Source organism: Lepus europaeus, chromosome 19 (genome assembly GCF_033115175.1).
Source record: "Lepus europaeus isolate LE1 chromosome 19, mLepTim1.pri, whole genome shotgun sequence".
In the NCBI taxonomy this organism is placed as follows: Eukaryota; Metazoa; Chordata; class Mammalia; order Lagomorpha; family Leporidae; genus Lepus; species Lepus europaeus.
The window spans coordinates 34,513,270-34,531,898 of record NC_084845.1 but is presented as its reverse complement, the minus strand read 5'-3'; the positions used below and the strand labels follow the sequence as shown (position 1 = coordinate 34,531,898).

General features: G+C 49.6%; 1 protein-coding gene across 3 annotated transcripts in view; it reads left to right on the top strand.

The window, feature by feature from the left end:
* Positions 1-18,629, top strand: part of MYLK3 (myosin light chain kinase 3) — a 56,418-nt gene that overhangs the window by 4,491 nt on the left and 33,298 nt on the right. Inside the window, exon 1 of one of the 3 annotated variants that reach the window (XM_062176835.1) lies at positions 1,483-1,569. The exons of 1 other annotated variant lie outside the window; for it this stretch is intronic. In XM_062176835.1, coding sequence (XP_062032819.1) covers positions 1,483-1,569 — 87 coding nt within the window. Of the gene's footprint in view, positions 1-1,482; positions 1,570-11,407; positions 12,072-18,629 lie in introns of those variants that run through there. One more of the 3 variants, XM_062176834.1, reaches the window with a different exon arrangement.

Here is an 18,629-nt window from a genome sequence, read left to right as displayed (position 1 = left end):
CGGGAGCTAATACCAAAAGCCAGCAGCCCCTTCGCCGATTCCTGTGAGCTAGGCTAGGTAATCCTCTGTCTGCGGCAGTGTGTGTGTGTGTGGGGGGGGCCTCCCCGGCACTCTGGGAAGGTTGTTTTTTTTCCCCCAAGAAACCTTTTATTTAAAGAATATAAATTTCCTAAGTAGAACTTTAGGAATATACAGTGATTCTTCCCACCATACCTGCCCTCCCACCCCTCCTCCCTCTCCCATTCCCAGTCCCATTCTCCATTTTCATTTTCTTTCTTTCTTTTTTTTTTTTTTTTTTTTGACAGGCAGAGTGGCTAGTAAGAGAGAGAGAGAGACAGAGAGAAAGGTCTTCCTTTTTGCCGTTGGTTCACCCTCCAATGGCCCCTGCGGCCGGCGCATCTCGCTGATCCAAAGCCAGGAGCCCGGTGCTTCCTCCTGGTCCCCCATGCGGGTGCAGGGCCCAAGCACTTGGGCCATCCTCCACTGCCTTCCTGAGCCATAGCAGAGAGCTGGCCTGGAAGAGGGGCAACCGGGATAGAATCCGGCGCCCCAACCGGGACTAGAACCCAGTGTGCTGGCGCCGCAAGGTGGAGGATTAAGCCACGGCACCGGCCATTCTCCATTTTCATTTTCAGTTAACTTTACACACAGAAGACCCACTCTCTATACTAAGTAAAGATGTCAACAATTTGCACACACACACACACACACAAACTGGGAACAAGTTTTACAGTTAACTCTCATAATACAACTCACTGAGGGCAGAGGTCCTGCATGGGGAGTTAGTGCACAGTGACTCCTGTTAATTTAACAATAAACACTCTTACATATGACGTCAGTGACCACTCTGGAAGATTTCACCTTGGCACCCTCCCTGGCACCTCACGTCGCAAAGCTGTGAGTCATGGCTGCCTCCCTCCCTGCAGTGGGCCCCGGTCTTGGGGAACCCTGTGCCTCAGTTACTTCCTGAGTAGTTTCACTTGGACAGGCAGTAGCCAGACCCTGCCAGCCTGGAGGTGAGTGGCCATTGACGGGGAGCAGGGCCGGCCGCCCGCCCAGTCAGCTGCTGCCAGAGTCCCAACTGCACTCCTGGGCCCCTGCAGCAGGCTTCTGGGGTTTAAACTCCCGTCCACTGCACTCCACGCTGAGACTCCCGGCCTCCTTCCTCCCTTTTTGGACCGCACGGTGCTCCCCTCACAAGTGGACACTCTGCTAAGTGATGCAGGAAGTAGGCCCCGGGGAGGCAGATAGAGTGCAGCCGAGCAGATAACCGAGGAAGCCTCTGGACGCCTGTGGGGCCTGGGGCAGGGTCAGAGATAAGGGGAAATGCCAGGCTTATCGCTCCCGCTCCAGCCTGCGTCTCCCAGAGAAGCCATCCCTGCCTGCCGGCCGCGGTGCACCTCACTCCCAGGGCTCCAGGCGGTTGGGCGGCATCCATCTGCCCGGACGAACCCGGAGTTGGCACAGCCCGGCGGCCGCAGGATGGGGACTCTGTGCCCCGCTCCCGCACTGCGCAGTCCCAGCGCCAGAGGCCAGCAGCGGGCGTCGGGTTACCGGCAGATACTCGCGGTAAGGGCAGCTCGGAGGCCGAAGGCTTTGACGTGGGAGCCTGAGGAACACTTGGGAGGGCCGTGGGACTGAGCGAGCCCGGTGACAACTGTTCCCCAGACTCGGGGCCTCTTGGACCACGAATCTCCGCGGGCAGAAAGTGTGGGCAGCAAGTGCTGGCTGATGGGCGCACGGTGGGGACGGCGGGGGCAGTGGTGCAGGGGCAGCCGACACCCCAAGCCGTCCACTCTTTGCTGCCTTTCGGAGGTTCCTTTTCCTCTCCGTCTTCCTTTCTTGAGGGAGCACGTGTTTGTGCGGTCTGGGCTCCCACCAGCGACCGGTGTGTGCAGGGAGGCCTGGCTGGGACCAGGTACCTGGGATGGGGGGGTGCCGATGGAGGGTTCCAGAGTTGTCCCCTCTTCTGGCTCCTCCCCCAGCGCACAGTGAGGTGGTGACTGAGCGCACCGCCCTCTCCCTGGGCGGACTGTGTGGACAGCAGGAGCAAGGTGGGGTGGTCTGCGGGTGCTGTGCTGAGTGAGGGTTTTTCTGGGGCAAATGCTCAGACCTGTGGCTTTAGGAGAGCCTCCTGTGCAGGCCACTAAAGCTGCACCCTGAGAGGAGACAGGACTTCCAGGTACACAGCTGTCCGGGGAGGCGCCTTGCATCAAGGAGAAAGGGGCGCTTCTCCTTTCAACACCTGGCTCGCTTCCTGCGGAAAGTTCTCCTGCTCTTTGATTTTGTTAGAGTGACCCTCCCCAGCCACATGCGCTGTTGTTATAAATACACCCATCAACAAAGGGGACCGTGTGTCCCCTTGACTTCTGCATAACCGGCTGCCCGTCCTGGGCCCCAGAGCAAAACACACTGAGGTCTCTTAGCTGTTTCTTCTCATCCTTGCCTCGGTGTTTCTTCATTATCAGTTTTGTACACGACCTCTAGGCTCCATAGTGAGAGAAAGGAAGGCTGAGCTCTCTCCTTGAATTCCCTTGAATTCCCCTTCCTGTCCCCATGATAGGTATACTACTGTTTTTACTTGATAAAGTGCTTATATTATTGTGACTGTAAATATTATTCTTTGCAAAATCGACTATTATATTTTAGTCTCATTCATTCTCCTTTTTAGAATTTTATGTATTTATTTGAAAGACATGGTGACAGAGACAGAGGGAGAGACAGAAAGGGATCTTCTGTCTGCTTCTTCACTCCCCAGATGTCTGCAACAGCCAGGAACTCCATCCTGGTTTCCATGTAGGTGGCAGGGACCCAAGCACTTGAGCCGTCCTCCACTGCTGTTCCAGGCGCATTAGCAGGAAGCTGAATTGGAAGTGGGGCAGCCAGGATTCAAATCGGCACTCCAGGACGAGATGTGGGCGACTCAGCTGGCAGCTTAGCCAGCAGTGCCATGATACCTGCCCCTCATTTTTTCTTATAAAAACCCAAGTTTTCTTCTATAAAAATATTTCTTTGAAACTTAATTTCAACATTATTCACCTCACTCCTAATAAGGTGTATGGTTAATTCTGTGTCACTGTTACCAGGCCTGCCCATTGTCTGCAATGGACTTTGAGAAAATCTATTTTATTTGGCACCCAAAGGCTAAATTACTCTGTTCAAAACATACTGAACTCCCAATACTTGCAAAAGTATTACATGCACCACTTAAAAGATCTGAACTTACATTATGAATCCACATCACTGAGTGTTGAAATGAAGTCATTTTAGGGACAGGTATTTGGCATAGCAGCTAAGACACCACCTAGGATGCCTGCATCCCATATGGAGTGCCTGGTTTGAGTCCCAGCTCTGCTCCTGATTCTGTCTTCCTGCTATTGTATACCCTAGGGGACAATGGTAAAGGCTCAAATACTTGAGTTCCTGCCACCCATGTGAGAGAACTGGGTTGAATTCCTAGCTCCCGGTTTCAGCTTAGTGAGGTGTTGGCTACTGCAGGCATTTGGGGAGTGAGCCAGCAGGTGGGAGCATTCTCTGTTTCTCAAATAAGTAAATGCAATTTTTAAAAATATTTATTTATTTGAAAGGCAGAGTTACAGAGAGGCAGAGGCAGAGAGAGAGAGGGTCTTCCATCCACTGGTTCACTCCCCAGATGGCCACAATGGCCAAAGCCAGCAGCTAGGAGCTTCTCCCAGATCTCCCATGTGGGTGCAGGGGCCCAAGCACTTGGGTCATCTTCCACTGCTTTCCCAGGCCATAGCAGAGAGCTGGATCAGAAGTGGAGCAGCCAGGACTCAAACCAGAGCCCATATGGGATGCTGGCACTACAGGCAGTGGCTTTACCTGCTATGCCACAGCGCCAGCCCAAGCAAATACAGTTTTTTTTTAAAAAAGGCAGCCAGACAAAAAATGACCTAAATGAAAGATCTCTGTGAGTGAGATCCCAGTGGAAAGAAGGGGCCATCAAAGAAGGAGGTACCTTCTCTGAAGGGAGGAGAGAACTTCCACTTTGATTATGGCCTTGTCTAAATAAGGTCGGAGTTTGTGAACTCAAGAGCCATAGCCTTGGCAGCTCATGACAAGAGCCTCGGGTGATTACTGACGTCATAAATAAGAATGTCAGTTGTTAAATCAACAACAGGAGTCACTGTGCACTTACTCCTCGTGTAGGACCTCTGTCCTTAATGTGTTGTACTATGCGAATTAATGGTGAAACTAGTATTCAAACAGTACTTTATCCTTTGTGTGTCTGTGTGGGTGCAATCTGTTGAAATCTTTACTTGGTATATACAAAGTTGATCTTCTGTATATAAAGATAATTAAAAATGAATCTTAATGAAGAATGGGATGGGAGAGGGAGTAGAGGATGGGATGGTTTGCAGGTGGGAGGGTGGTTATGGGGGGAAAAGCCACTATAATCCAATTTGTACTTTAAACATTTATATTTATTAAATAAAAGTTTTCTTAAAAAAAAGGCAGCCAGAAAAATGTTTCAGTTATTTTCCTTTAAAATAAAGTGTGAGGCCGGCGCCGTGGCTTAACAGGCTAATCCTCTGCCTTGCGGCGCCAGCACACCGGGTTCTAGTCCCGGTTGGGGCGCCGGATTCTATCCCGGTTGCCCCTCTTCCAGGCCAGCTCTCTGCTAAGGCCCGGGAAGGCAGTGGAGGATGGCCCAAGTCCTTGGGCCCTGCACCTGCATGGGAGACCAGGAGGAGTACCTGGCTCCTGGCTTCGGATCAGCGAGATGCGCCGGCTGCAGCGGCCATTGGAGGGTGAACCAACGGCAAACAGGAAGACCTTTCTCTCTGTCTCTCTGTCTCTCTTACTAGCCACTCTGCCTGTCAAAAAAAAAAAAAAATAATAAAAATAAATAAAATAAAAAGTGTGAAGAGGAACCACAGTAACAAATTTGCTCATCCCCAGCTCCAGTGATAGATTGGTGTGGTTCAGTGCGGTTCACAGGAACTGGGCAGGTGCATTCTCCAGGTCGCAGCCACGTCTCCTAAGTGTACCGCATACGCCTGCTCAATGCTAGTGTTTCTGTGTTCAGAGGTCATTCCAATAACTTGTCACCACTGGCCGGGACTTAAACATATTCCAGATTCTAAAACCAGTGTTATTGTACCAACCCTTTTCTTCTGCAGGATTTTAAGTTTTAGAAAAAGGGCCTTGAGGCTGGCACTGTGGCGCAGCAGGTGGAACTGCTGCCTGTGGTGCTGGTATCCCGTGTGGGCGCTGGTTCGAGTCCTAGATGCTCCATTTCCTATCCAGCTCTCTGCTGTGGCTTGTGGGGGTGGTAGAAGATGGCCCAGGTCCTTGGGCCCCTGCACTCATGTGGGAGGCCCGGAGGAAGCTCCTGGCCCCTGGCTTCGGATCGGTGCAGCTCTGGCCATTGTGGCCTTTTGGGGAGTGGGCCAGCAGATGGAAGACTTCTCTGCCTCTCTAACTCTGCCTTTCAAATAAATAGATAAGTCTTTAAAAAAAAGAAGAAGAAAAGAAAAAGAACAAGGGCCTCAGTCTTGCCGTTTTCAAACAGGGTCTGTGCATGTCACATTTTGAAGACCACATTCCCTGAGCTAGGAAGGTTTGCAAAAACCACGGGTGCTTTCAGTAACCTTGCTTAGAACTCAGACTTCCTAGGGGGTCTCTTAATTCCTTTTGTTCTCCTCACGCCCTCTGCCATCATCATGCCAAAGCAACATTGGAGCACACCCGTGTGTCAAGCGCTGTTCTAGGTGCCTGACAAGCATTGCCACGGAACTCCAGACAGTTCCATAAAATGTATGTTGGGTTACTCCCATGTTTCAGATCAGCAAGGGCAGATCTGGAGGTTACGTAAACACTGGGCCACCATTGTGGCTGAAACCTGTTGGAGGAAGGGGTTAAGCCAGACAGCCTGGCTCCAGGCTTCATGCTGTCATTTACTACACGTCTTCACTTACATTATTTTGCATACTCGTTCTCTCCCCTTGGAGTCCACCCTGCTGCGGACTCTCCATTCTCCTGCTTCAAGTTTGGGCCTAGGTTGAAGCTTTTGCCTCTTGGAGCTCTTTGTGTTATTTTTTATTCCTTGATTTTTGCTGGAATATACCCTCAACGAAGCTTCCTTGGAAACAGTGGTCTGGGATGTATAATGTGGCGCAGAAGATTAAGCCGCTGCTTGTGACATTGCATATCAGAGCGCCAGTTTGCAGCCATCACCTCTGCTTCCCATCCAACTGACTGCTAGTGCACCTGGGAAGGTAGTAGAAGACTACCCAAGTCACCTTAGGCCCCTGCTACCCACATGGGAGACCTGGCTGGAGTTCTAGGCTTCTGGCTTCGACCTGGCACAGATCTGGCTGTTGCGGCCATGTGGGGAGTGAACCAGCAGATGGAAGACCTCACTCTGTCTCTCCCTCTCTCTTTGTCACTTTGCCTGTCAAGTAAATAAAATAAATTTTTTAAAAAAATTTTGAAGAGTGTATAAAATATTTTGCATCTTTACAATCCTAATATCTTCATTAGCCCTCTAGTAGTCATGTAATGTCTTCAGAATTCTAAAGGGAAGTGTTTTCCATTCTAGAATTCTACACCCAACAAACTTTCCACCATCCAGTTGTTTTTAGGATGAGAAATTCCAGTTCTTTGTTGTGTGATTTTTTTTTAAAGATTTATTTATTTATAGGCCGGCGCCACGGCTCACTAGGCTAATCCTCCACCTTGCGGCGCCGGCACACCGGGTTCTAGTCCTGGTCGGGGCACCGATCCTGTCCCGGTTGCCCCTCTTCCAGGCTAGCTCTCTGCTGTGGCCAGGGAGTGCAGTGGAGGATGGCCCAAGTCCTTGGGCCCTGCACCCCATGGGAGACTGGGATAAGTACCTGGCTCCTGCCATCGGATCAGCGCGGTGCGCCGGCCGCAGCGCGCCTACCGCGGCGGCCATTGGAGGGTGAACCAACGGCAAAAGGAAGACCTTTCTCTCTGTCTCTCTCTCACTGTCCACTCTGCCTGTCAAAAAAATTAATTAAAAAAAAAAGATTTATTTATTTATTTGAAAGTCAGAGTTACACAGAGAGAGGAGAGGCCAAGAGAGAGAGAGAGAGAGAGAGGTCTTCCATTCGATGGTTCACTATCCAATTGACTGCAACGGCTGGAGCTGCGCAGATCTGAAGTCAGGAGACAGGAGCTTCTTTCGGATCTCCCACGTGGGTGCAGGGGCCCAAGAATGTGGGCCATCTTGTACTGCTTTCCCAGACCATAGCAGAGAGCTGGATTGGAAATGGAACAGCTGGGTCTGGAACCAGTGCCCATATGGGATGCCGGCGCTTCAGGCCAGGGCGTTAACCTGCTGCACCACAGCAACAGACCCAATCTTTTTTTTTTTTTTAATTGGGGGAACTTTTGTAATCTTTTTATGTCAATCTAAATTTGCATAATTACTATAGTGTTTCTTTGATAAATTCCTTCATTCTTTCTCTCATTTCTCCCCCGGTTAGAAAAGAGATCAGCTAGATTCATTGTCTACCAGTTTTTTTTTTTTTTTAAGTTTTATTTATTCATTTGAAAGGCAGAGTTAGAGAGGGAGAGACAGAGAGAGATCTTCCATCCGCTGGTTCACGCAAATGTCTACAATGGCCAGGGCTGGGCTTGGCTGAAGCCAAGAGCCAGGAGCTTCTTCTGGGTCTCCCATGTGGTTGCAGGGGCCCAAGCCCTTGGGCCACCTTTGCTGCTTTTCCAGGTGCATTAGCAGGGTGCTGGATCGGAAGTGGAGAAGCCAGGACTTAAACTGGCACCCACATGGATGTCAGCACTGCAGGCAGTGGCTTAACCCACTACACCACAGCGCCGACCCCTAACATCTTTTTTTTTTTTTTTTTTTTTTTTTTTTTTTTTTTTTGACAGTTAGACATTGAGAGAGAGAGAGACAGAGAGAAAGTTCTTCCTTCCATTGGTTCACACCCCCAAATGGCCGCCACGGCTGGTGCTGCACCGATCCGAAGCCAGGAGCCAGGTGCTTCTTCCTGGTCTCCCATGTGGGTGCAGGGCCCAAGGACTTGGGCCATCCTCCACTGCCTTCCCGGGCCACAGCAAAGAGCTGGACTGGAAGAGGAGCAACTGGGACAGAATCCGGTGCCCCAACCGGGACTAAAACCCCGGGGTGCCGGTGCCGCAGGTGGAGGATCAGCCTAGTGAGCTGCAGCGCCGGCCAACCCCTAACATCTTTTCTCTCCTTATCTCTGTCTCTTCATGTTAAATTTTAAAAAATTAATTAATTTATTTAAAAGAGTGACAGAGAGAGAGGGAGAGAAGGAGACACAGAGAGATGGAGCTTCCATTCACTGATTCACTCTCCCAATCACTTAACAGCTGTGGCTGGGCCAGGCCAAAGGCAGGAGCCAGGAACTCCATCTGGGTCTCCCACATAGTGGCAGGGACCCAGATATTTGGGGCATCACCTACCTGCTGCCTCCCAGGTGGGCATCAGAAGGAAGCTGGATTGGAAGTGTGGAGTAGCTGGGACTTGAACCAAGCACTCTCATAGAGAATGTAGGTTTCCCAACTGGCAGCTTAATCTTCCGTACTACAGTGTCCACCCCTTCATCTTTTAGTTCTGTTCTCTGGGATACTATCTTAACTTTAGTATGTAATCCCTGTGATGGTTTTAAAAAGTTTTAATTTCCAGGGCCTGTGTTTTACTCAACAGAGGTTCTTTTTTCAACGACATCCTCCTTTTTTAAAAAAAAGAAAAGAAAAGTCAATTTGTTTTTATTTATTTGAAAGGCAGAGAGAGAGAGAGAGAGAGAGAGATCTCCCATCTGCTGCTCCACTCCTCAAATGACTGCAACAGCTGTGGCTGGCCCAGGCTGAAGCTGGGAACTGGGAAGTTAATCCTGGTCTTCCACATGGGTGGCAAGGACCCAAGTACTTAAGCCATCACCTGCTGCCTCCCAGGATGTGAATCAACAGGTAGCTGGAATTGGGACAGAAATGGAGCTGGGGTTCAACCCAGGCCCTCCGATATGGGATGTGGGCATCCCAAATGGCATGTTAACCACTAGGCTACACCCTGGCCCCTCTTTTTTAATGAACAGAATAGCCTTTCATACTTTTCTGTGGCTACAAATGGAACTTTGTTCTGTTCCGTTTTCCTGTCTCCTCTATGGTTATGTTTATGTTTACTTGTTGTTTTCTTCTTGAGGACTTTCTTTGAATACCTGGTGATCCTGTTTCTCACCTGTGCATATTTCAGAACAAGGTACTACAAATGGTGGCTGCATGAGGCTTGTTAATTGCTTGGCTTTGTTGAGGTGGATCACGTGGAGAGCCCCCAAGGGACCCCTAAAGCCAGGACATGTGGACCCCTGAGTTTCCCCAGAAACAGCCTCTGACCTCTGGGCGGTGGGGCTCTCCTGGCCATACCCTTCTGTGCAGAGGAGTGGAGAAGGAGGAGAGCCACTGTTAGGGAACAGACTCCCTGGTCTTGGGTTTCTGCCACTGTTTATTCTGCCTGGGGTCTCACAGGGCCGCAGCTAGCTTTCCTCTTGTTTGCATATTTGCCTTTGTGCACGGTTAGGTTCGGCTGGGGTTTTCTCCTGCGTGCTTCTCCAACTCCCTCCACAGCTTCCCATCTTCCAGGGTCAGCCCTCAGGGAACTCACGTGCTCACAAACTCAGTCGTCTTGGAGCCTGGGAAACAAAAAGCGATTCAAAGGTGATCTTCCTGCCACTCAAAAGCTAATTATTGGAGCCGATGTTGTGATGCAGCAGGTTGAGCTGTCGCCTGGGATACCATCATCCTATGTTGGTACTGGTTTGTTTCCCAGCTGCTCCACTTCAGATCCAGCTCCCTGCTAATGGCCTGGGAAAAGCAACGGAAGATGACCCAGGTGATTGGGCCTCTGCCACCTACATGGGAGACCTGGATGAGGTTCTTGGCTCCTGGCTTTGGCCAGGCCTAGCCCTGGCCATTGTGGCATTTGGGGGATGAACCAGCAAATGGAAGATCTCTCTCTCTCTCTTTCTCTCTCTCTCTCTCCTCTCTCTCTCTCTCTTTGTGTGTGTGTGTGTGTGTATCTCCCTTTCTCCCTGTAAAAAACTCTGACTTTCAAATACATAAACAAATCTTTAAAAAAAAAAACAACTAATTATTAAGCACACTTTCTGGCACAATGAGTTGAGCTGCTGCTTGGGACATCTGTATCCATTGCTGGAGTGCTGGCTCAGTCGTGGCTGCTCTGCTTCTAATCCAGGTCCCTACTAATGCACCTGGGAAGAGGCAGATGATGAATCAGATTCTGGGGCCTCTACCACCTATGTGGGAGACATGGATGGAGTTCCTGGCTCCTGGCTTTGTCCGGGCCCAGCCCTGGCTATTGGGGAGTATTTGGAAACCACGCTCTCTAGGGCCCTACCAAGTCTTTCAGTTTAGAAACCGGGTGCTGGGCGCCTAAGTGGTCATTATCAGGGTGGCTGGGGGTCTCTGGGAAACGTCCCCCAGGGGGCTCTGCAAGGAACATAGCTCTTGGATGAGCTCGGCCAGTACCTGGGCCAGCGTCCCTCAGTTCTGTTTTTGGGTGAAAACGACTACTGACTAAGGGCCCAGATGGTGAGGGGACCTGGCAATTCACTATACAAGTGTGTGTTTTGGGGGCCGACTTTGTTGGGTAGAGGGTAAAGCTGCCGCCTGCGATGCTGGCATCCCATATGGGCACTGGTTCAAGTCCTGGCTGCTCTACTTCTGATCCAGCTCCTTGCTAATGTGCCTGGGAAAGCAGTAGAAGATGGTTCAAGTTCTTGGGTCCCTGGCCCACGTGGGAGACCTGGAAGAAGCTCCTGGCTCCTGGCTTTTGCCTGGCCTAGCTCTGTCCATTGTGGCCATTTGGGGAGTGAACCCACAGATGGAAGACTTCTCCCTCTCTTTCTCTGTCTCTCTCTGACTACCCCCCACCCCCATAACTTTGTCTTTCAAATAAATAAAATAAATCTTAAAAAAAAGTGTGTGTTGGGCATCAGCAAAGCAGGGGCACTGAAATTTGTAATTTGCAGAAACATCAGCATTTTCATCATGGCTCAAGTCAGAACTTGGTCAATGGTGTCACCTTTCTTTCTATTTTGGTCTTGCTTTTTACCAGGGATCAGATATGTATGGGGCAGGTGAGACCCCATCTGCTCAGTGCTTTGGGTCTGCCCTGGGGTCCCTAAAGCCCCTGGTGATGTTCAGCTGACAAATTTGTTACCTAAGTGACCCTTGTTCTAGCTCCATGAGCCCCTGCCCTCCCTGAGCAGATTCTTAAAATATTTGCCCATCAGCAGCCTCTCAGGGAGGAATGTCAAATGCTGCCATGATGTCAGAGGGGCCCCAGGGAGAAGGGCCTGGGCCAAACTCGGCTGTCACTCATGGCTGTGGCAGAGTGGGAGATAAGCACAGCAAAGGCACAGGGAGAACCCGGTCTCCTGGGCTCCCCAAACAAGCCCAGAGGTCCGTGTGTGTCGGTGCTGTGGGGCCAGGCCGCGAGCTACCTAGGACAATGAGCTTCCAGACACTACGGCCTGTGTGAAAACCAGAAGCCCGGGGCTCCTCCATTTCCTTGCCCTTGCCCTGGTCAAGCCTGCATTAGGATGTCAGGGGCCTCCCAGGAGAGTCTGGGGCCCCGGGAACTGCCGGTGTTGGGCAAGGCCTGCTTAACCACCATGGACAGAAAGCTTAACATGTTGAATGAGAAGGTGGATAAACTCTTGCATTTCCAAGAAGACGTCACAGAGAAACTGCAGTGCGTATGCCAAGGCATGGGCCACCTGGAGCAAGGGCTGCACAGGCTGGAGGCCTCCCGGCTGCTGGGCCCAGTGGGGGCCGACAGTGCCCTTCCGGCTGACACGCAGGCTGGGTGGCCCGAGGTCCTGGAGGTGGTGAGGGCCGTGCAGCAGGAGGCCACCCAGCACGGCGCCAGGCTTGAAGCCCTCTTCAGGATGGTGGTGGCTGTGGACAGGGCCATCGCTTTGGTGGGGGCCACGTTCCAGAACTCGAAAGTGGTGGATTTCATCATGCAAGGGAGCGTGCCTTGGAGGAAAGGTGGCATGGCTGACTCCGAGGAGGTTGGTTCCTGCTTCCCCACCCTGGCTGGAAGGGAGGCCAAGGGCCCGGTAGGGAGACTGCCAGACAGGGGGTCTTAGAGCAGCTGGGGTTATTTCCCACCTGTGTCTCCTGTGTGACCCATCTTTGGGGAAAAGGAGAGATGGGACTTACAGGGGTTTCCAAATGGGCCGCTGACTGTCACTCTCCCCAGGGAAAGGAAGACGCAGTGCCCTGGCCAGGACTGTGGGGCCATGGCAGCCCCGGGCATCTTAGAGGTAGGGGACAGACTGGCAGTTAGGGGAGGGGTCTTGGGCTTCTTTGCCATTCTGGGACTTCTCTTCCCCTCTGGGCCCCTGTTGGCTCCTTCACACCGCCTGGGGTTGGAAGTTGGGGAGTGGTCCGTGTGCCTGGCAGAGCCACTGCTCAGAAACCCAGCCCCCTTCCTGTCCCCAGCTTTGTGCTTTTTCCTGGAGTGGGTGTTGTGTGCAGCTGCCCCTGGGGAGATGTGTTGACAGTGAGACACAGGGCACAACAGGCAGGAGCCGGAGCCTGGGGGTGGAGGATGGCATTTCTGGGAGCGGCTGTTCCCCAAGGTTGCATAATCAAATCTGCTAGCTAATGGAAGCTTGGCCTCCCGGGGAGGACTGGGGTGGGGGCTGGGGTGAAGTGTGTAGAAAGAACACCCTGTTTGGGAACAGCCAAGGATCAGCCATTTAGCAACACTCAGACGGCCTGCAACTACTGTTTCAGACCCCTGCGGTTATGTGCCTGCTTCTGGCAGGAGGTGAGTTGGGGTCTGAAGGGGTCTGGGCTTCACTGTCAGCCTCAGTGGCTGGTAGCGCTCCTTCCTTCCCCCTAAGCCAGGCCACACCTCCCCCTCCCCCTCCCTGCCCTGTGCCTCCATCCCAGATCCCTGCTGTCTGCTCTGCACCTTCCCTGAGAGTTTGGCCTGCAAGCTGAGAGGTGACCCCTTTGCTCTTGTCCCTGAAAACCAATCTCAGTTTTTAAAAAGGAGATCAAGGTGATCAGCCCCATCAATCTAATAACATCAATCTAATCAACAGCATCAAGAGCAAACTTGAACATGCACATGATAAAAAGCATTCATATTGTATAAAGTGCAGGCAGCCCCCTCCTATTCCACCCCAGTCCCCAGAACAGCGCCTCTGTTCCAGCCCAAGCACTCAGAGGCACTGTTTCCTCTGAAGCCTTCTGTGAGCACATGGAGCTGCACACCGCTCTCTTGCTTCTGTTCTGTTTCTGCTCATGTATTCTTCACATTGCTCTTGCCTTGATTTTTTTTTTTTTTTAAACATTGGATTTGGAGCATTTCTTTCTTGTACATAGAATGCTTCCTTGTTTTTTGTTTTTTGTTTTTTTTTTTTTTTTTTGATTTAGTTATTTACTTGAAAGAAAGAGTTACAGAGAGGCAGAGACAGAGAAATATAAGGGTCTTCCATCCGCTGGTTCCCTCCCCAAATGGCCACAGTGGCTGGAGTGGGGCCGATCCGAAGCCAGGAGCATCTTCTGGGTCTTCCATGGGGGTGCAGGGGCCCAGGGACTTGGGCCATCTTCTTCTGCTTTCCCAAGCCATAGCAGAAAGCTGGATCGGAAGTGGAGCAGCCAGGACTCGAACTGGCTCCCATATGGGATGCTGACACTACAGGCGGTGGCTTTACCTGCTATGCCACAGGAACAGCCCCTCCTTGTTCTTATTTCTTAAAGTTGCAGAGTACTCCATTTTAGGGGCAGGGGATGTGTTTGTTAACAAGTCCTGCATCCCTGTTTACATCATTTCTAATTGTTTATCTGTTTTTATAAATAGTGATGTACTGAATATCCACAGATACCCGAAGGAACTTCAAAAACTTCATGGAAAAATAGAACTAAAAGATGTTTATTTTGGTGCAAACAATTTTTAAAAATCCATGTATAGTTTTTTCAAAATACATATTTTCCATAAATTTTGTAAAGACCCCTCATATGTCTTTGAGCATGAGTGAGGTTTTTCTTTTTAAAGAGTTATTCATTTATTTGAAAGTCAGAGTTACAGATAGAGAGGGAGAGACAGAGAGATCTTCCATTTGGTTCACTCCCCAGATAGCCACAATGGCCAGGTCTGGGCCAGCCCGAAGCCAGAACCAGAAACTTCTGGGTCTCCCACGTGGGTGCAGGGACCCTTCCGCTGTTTTCCCAGGCCATTAACAGGGATCTTTCTGGATCAGATGGCTGGCATTGCAGGTGGTGGCTTTACCATCTATGCTACAACACTGGCCCATTTCTGCTGCTTTCCCAGGTGCATTAGCAGGGAGCTGGGTCAGAAAGTAAAGCAGCCAGGACTCAAACCGGTGCTTATATGGGATGCCAGTGTTGCAGGTGGTGGCTTAAACTGCTGGGCCACATTGGCCCTGCGTGAGTTTATCTGTATGACATACTTCTAGCAGTGGAAATGCTAAATCAGAGGATAGGTTTGTGTAGATAAAGCCGAAATAGCTTTCAGTGAAGTTATTTTGACTAGTGTCCTGCCAGTAGTGAATGCTTGATGCTTTCATGAACAAAGCCTGTTTTCCAGTGCTTTGATTCTTCTTCTGTTTGCTGAGTGAAAAATGAAATCTTATTGTGCAAGTTTTTTTTTTCAACTTTTTGGAATGAAAAATCTTGAACATTTATAAAAACAGAGATGAATACAGGTGTCCCTTGGTATCCATGGGCGATTGGTTCCAGAATCCCTGCAGATACCAAAATCCACAGTCAAGTCCCTTACATACCTGCTCATCCTCCCGTATACTTTAAGTCATCCCTAGTTTGTTTATAATAGCTAGTTCAGGGCAAATGCTGTGTAAATAGTTGTTATACTATTACCTGGGGAAAAAAGTCTGCATGTTAGAACAGATGCAATTTTCTCCTGAACATTTTCCATGTGAGGTTGGTTGAATCCTTGGGTGCAGAACCCCTGGAACTGGATGGTCAGCTGTGTAACGAACCCGGTGAGCCTACTTCCCATCTTCACTCATCAACAGAAGGCCAAAGTCATCCCATCCATCCCCCAACTCACAAATATAAGACACTGGCTCTTTTCTTCCTTAAGTGTTCAGCATATATATCTAAAGCATAAGGACTTGTTTTAAAAATATAATCTCCAAACCATCGTATCCAAAAAAGGAACAATAAATTCTTCATATTACCAAGGCCAGTGTTGAGATTTCCTGGATTATGTTAAACTTTTTCAGATGTTTACTGTTTGTTTATTTGAGTCAGAACCAAATGAGGCAATGGGTTGTATCTCATAAAGCTAAGCTTTCTTTCAAATTTATAAAGCATTTGAAAACTTTATCATGAAAAATTTAAACACAACAAAAAGTAGATAGAATGATGGATCTTGTGGTTTTAATTTCCATTTGACTTTACTAGAAGATTGAGTATTGTTCAAAGGGTTAACGTGTTTGTATGACCTGCCTGCTCTTGTCCTGTTTCTCCTTTTATGTTTATTTTTGCTTTTTTCATGCTGATTTTTGAGGACTCTTCATATGTTAATGAAAGTGGCTGTCACATGTGTTTCAAATGTTTATTTAAGGCATTTCTGGATGGGGTGGGGGAAGTCATGAACTTTATCTCCTCTGAGTTCTCGTGCTATTTCTTGTTGGAACTGTGCCACTGGCACTTGATCCATCTCTGTCTGGCCCTTGTGGTAACACACGTATCGGTAGTCATCTACAGGCACGGCCCCAGCCTCTGGATCAGCCTGTCAGCTGCCTGTAGGCCATGACACAAAGCCCCTGCTTCCTGCCGGGGTACAAGGCCAGGGCTGGTCCCACAAGAGGTGCTCAGAGAGTGGACCACGAGCTGAGGCACAGCCACGGCTCTTTAACACACTATCAGTGCTGAATTGCAAGTTAAGCAGATTTTCTGGAGCCCTTTCTTGTGTTTCCGGAGAGGGTAGAAGCATAGTAATCATCTGTGGGACTGAGTGCAATCCCAACACTGGCCGCTCTATCTCCAGACGCTGTCACAATTTCCTGAGGGTCCCCCTTGGGTCTTCTCAGGTGCTCAGTGGCAGGTCATCTGCTGGTGAGTGTGAATTGGATTACTATGAGGAGCCAGGTGCTCTGCCATGAAAGACACATGTAGGCTTAGCCCGGGGTGAATCACGGTCAAGCTGTTAGGTTGCGTCAGGCTTCTGGAATGGGTCTTGGGGTCTCCATTACTTTTCTGGATGCTTTGGCAAGGCAGAGGCTAGAAGGTCGAGCCCTGAAGACAGAACCCCTCTGCGTGTGGGATGCATGTGTGTGCGTGTGTGTGGCTGCGTGCCTGCCTATACAAAAAACAGAGGGAGAAGAGAGAACAGCTTGAGCTCCTCAAGGTCTGCCAAAGGACAGCCTGTCCAAGTCCCTTCCTACCGGTGGGGTGAAACAGGAGGAGGGCTGCGATAATGCCTCCAGTTCCCCCAGCTCTGGAGGTGGCAGGACGGAGCCGCAGGGAGGATAAGGGAGAGCTATCTGCAGAGCAGGGGTGTGAGCCACACTGATGACGCTGGTGCACTCGTAAGAGCAGTTGGCATTTTTTAATTAAGTGCCCGCCACAGCCAGGCGCTGGGCTGTGTGTTCTCCCTGTGCTGTGTCCTTACCATTAAGAGGGCGAAATCTGATGCCCTGGAATCCCAGAGGGGTGAGCATATAGTGGGACTGAGAGAAGTGGGCGCAGAGGAGGAGAAACGGTGGGATCAACCCTCCGCTGTGGGGTCAGGGAATGTTCTGGAGAGGTGAGGCTCCAGCTGGAGGGGACTGCCCCAGCCAATTTTTTGCCATTTGGACCTAGAATTGCTAGATCTTCAGATTGTTTTTTTTTTTTTTTTTTTCAAGAGAAGCTGGAAACCTATAATTTTTTTTCTAGTCAATTTTTCTAAAGTATAATTATGATTACTCCATGGTGGTATTATTTATATACAATATACTGCACACAATCAATGCACATTTTAAATGTACAGTTCAACAATAAAAAGAGAACCTTTTTGTCACCCCCAAAGGCATCCTAGAATTTTGATGTAAAAGTCCCCTACATTTCACATGTTGAAACAAATTAAACATTTAAAAATGCTGTGCAAACCAAACAAAATGTATCCTGAGCTGTTTTTGGCCTCTTGGCTCCCAGCTAAGGGCTTCTGTGGCCAGGCAGAAGAGAGGCCGTTAGTGGATGAGTGTGTTGTGCCTGGGGGTCAGCCCAGGCTCTGGGCTGTGACCAGAGCTGCCGTTATGACTTGGCCAGGAGTTGTCTTGGGCTCAGACCCCCCAGAAGCATCAAGGGGACCCAGCAGGAGGTCAGGCCCTGTAGAATCGTTGTGTGAGAGCTCACTGCTGGATGGATGCAGCTGCTGGCTGTTTCAGAAGTGGAAGTGCGTGCAGGCTGCCACCCAGCAGGAGCAACCCATTCAGGGTTAAGGAGAAAGTTTTGAGCTGCTCTGGGCCAGGCCCCGAGCATCCCTACACATTGGGCTTATTTGATGCCAACTTAGTGAGACAAAAATCACCAGAACTATTGAGCACGTACTATGTACTGTGCACACTTCTCAGAACATCCCATAAATTAACTCTCCCAAGCCTCCCACTAACTCTGCAAGGCATACAATATTATTATCCCTATTTTACAGATGAGGTAAGTGAGATGCAGAGATTTTAAGGATTTTGAGTTTGTGGACTCAAAAGGCTTCTGTAGCTTAGGCAGTTCATGTCAAGAGCCTCGGGTTGTCACTGACGTCATACATAAGAATGTTAATTGTTAAATTAACAACAGGAGTCACTGTGCACTAACTCCCCGTGTAGGACTTCTGTCTTCAATGAGTCGAATTATGAGAGTTAACTGTAAAACTTGTTCCCAAACAGTTTTTTTGTGTGTAAATTGTTGAAATCTTTACTTAGTATAGAGTTGGTCTTCTGTGTACAAAGTTAATTGAAAATGAATCTTAATGGAGAATGGGACTGGCAAGGGGAGGGGTAGAAGGAGGAAAGGTAGGAGGGCCAGACAAATAACTACATTCCTAAAGTTGTACTTATGAAACTTGTATTCCTTAAAAAATTTTAAAAAAAATGAAATAAAAAAGATTGGCGCCAAGGGGTGAAGGTGAGATTCAAACTCAGCAAGGCTGGCTCAAGATCCCACACTCTGGCTACCGTGAGACCCACGCACGCAGCCCTGGGCAGACATTACTAACTGGCTGTGGCGCTTTCCCCAAAGTATCGACTTATTTGACTTTGGAATCCAACCTGAACCAACACTCTGGTAGTCATGAACAACTGACCTGAGTTGACATTTTAAGAGTAAGTTTGGTTTCTATCCTTGGTCTAAGCCTTTGGGGACCAGTTTGTTTAGAGTCCTCTGTCAGGGGCTGGGTCTGTTTGTCATCAGCAAAATAGTAAAGTATTAGAAAGGATTGGGTTCTGGGTTTTAAACTAGTGTCTTCCTCTGTTAAGTGTTATCACCTTGGCCATCATTGCGGTGCAGCCAGTTAAGCTGCTGCTTTCAACACTCCAGCATCCCGGCTGCTCTGCTTCCAATCTAGCTCCCTGCTAATGCACCTGGGAAAG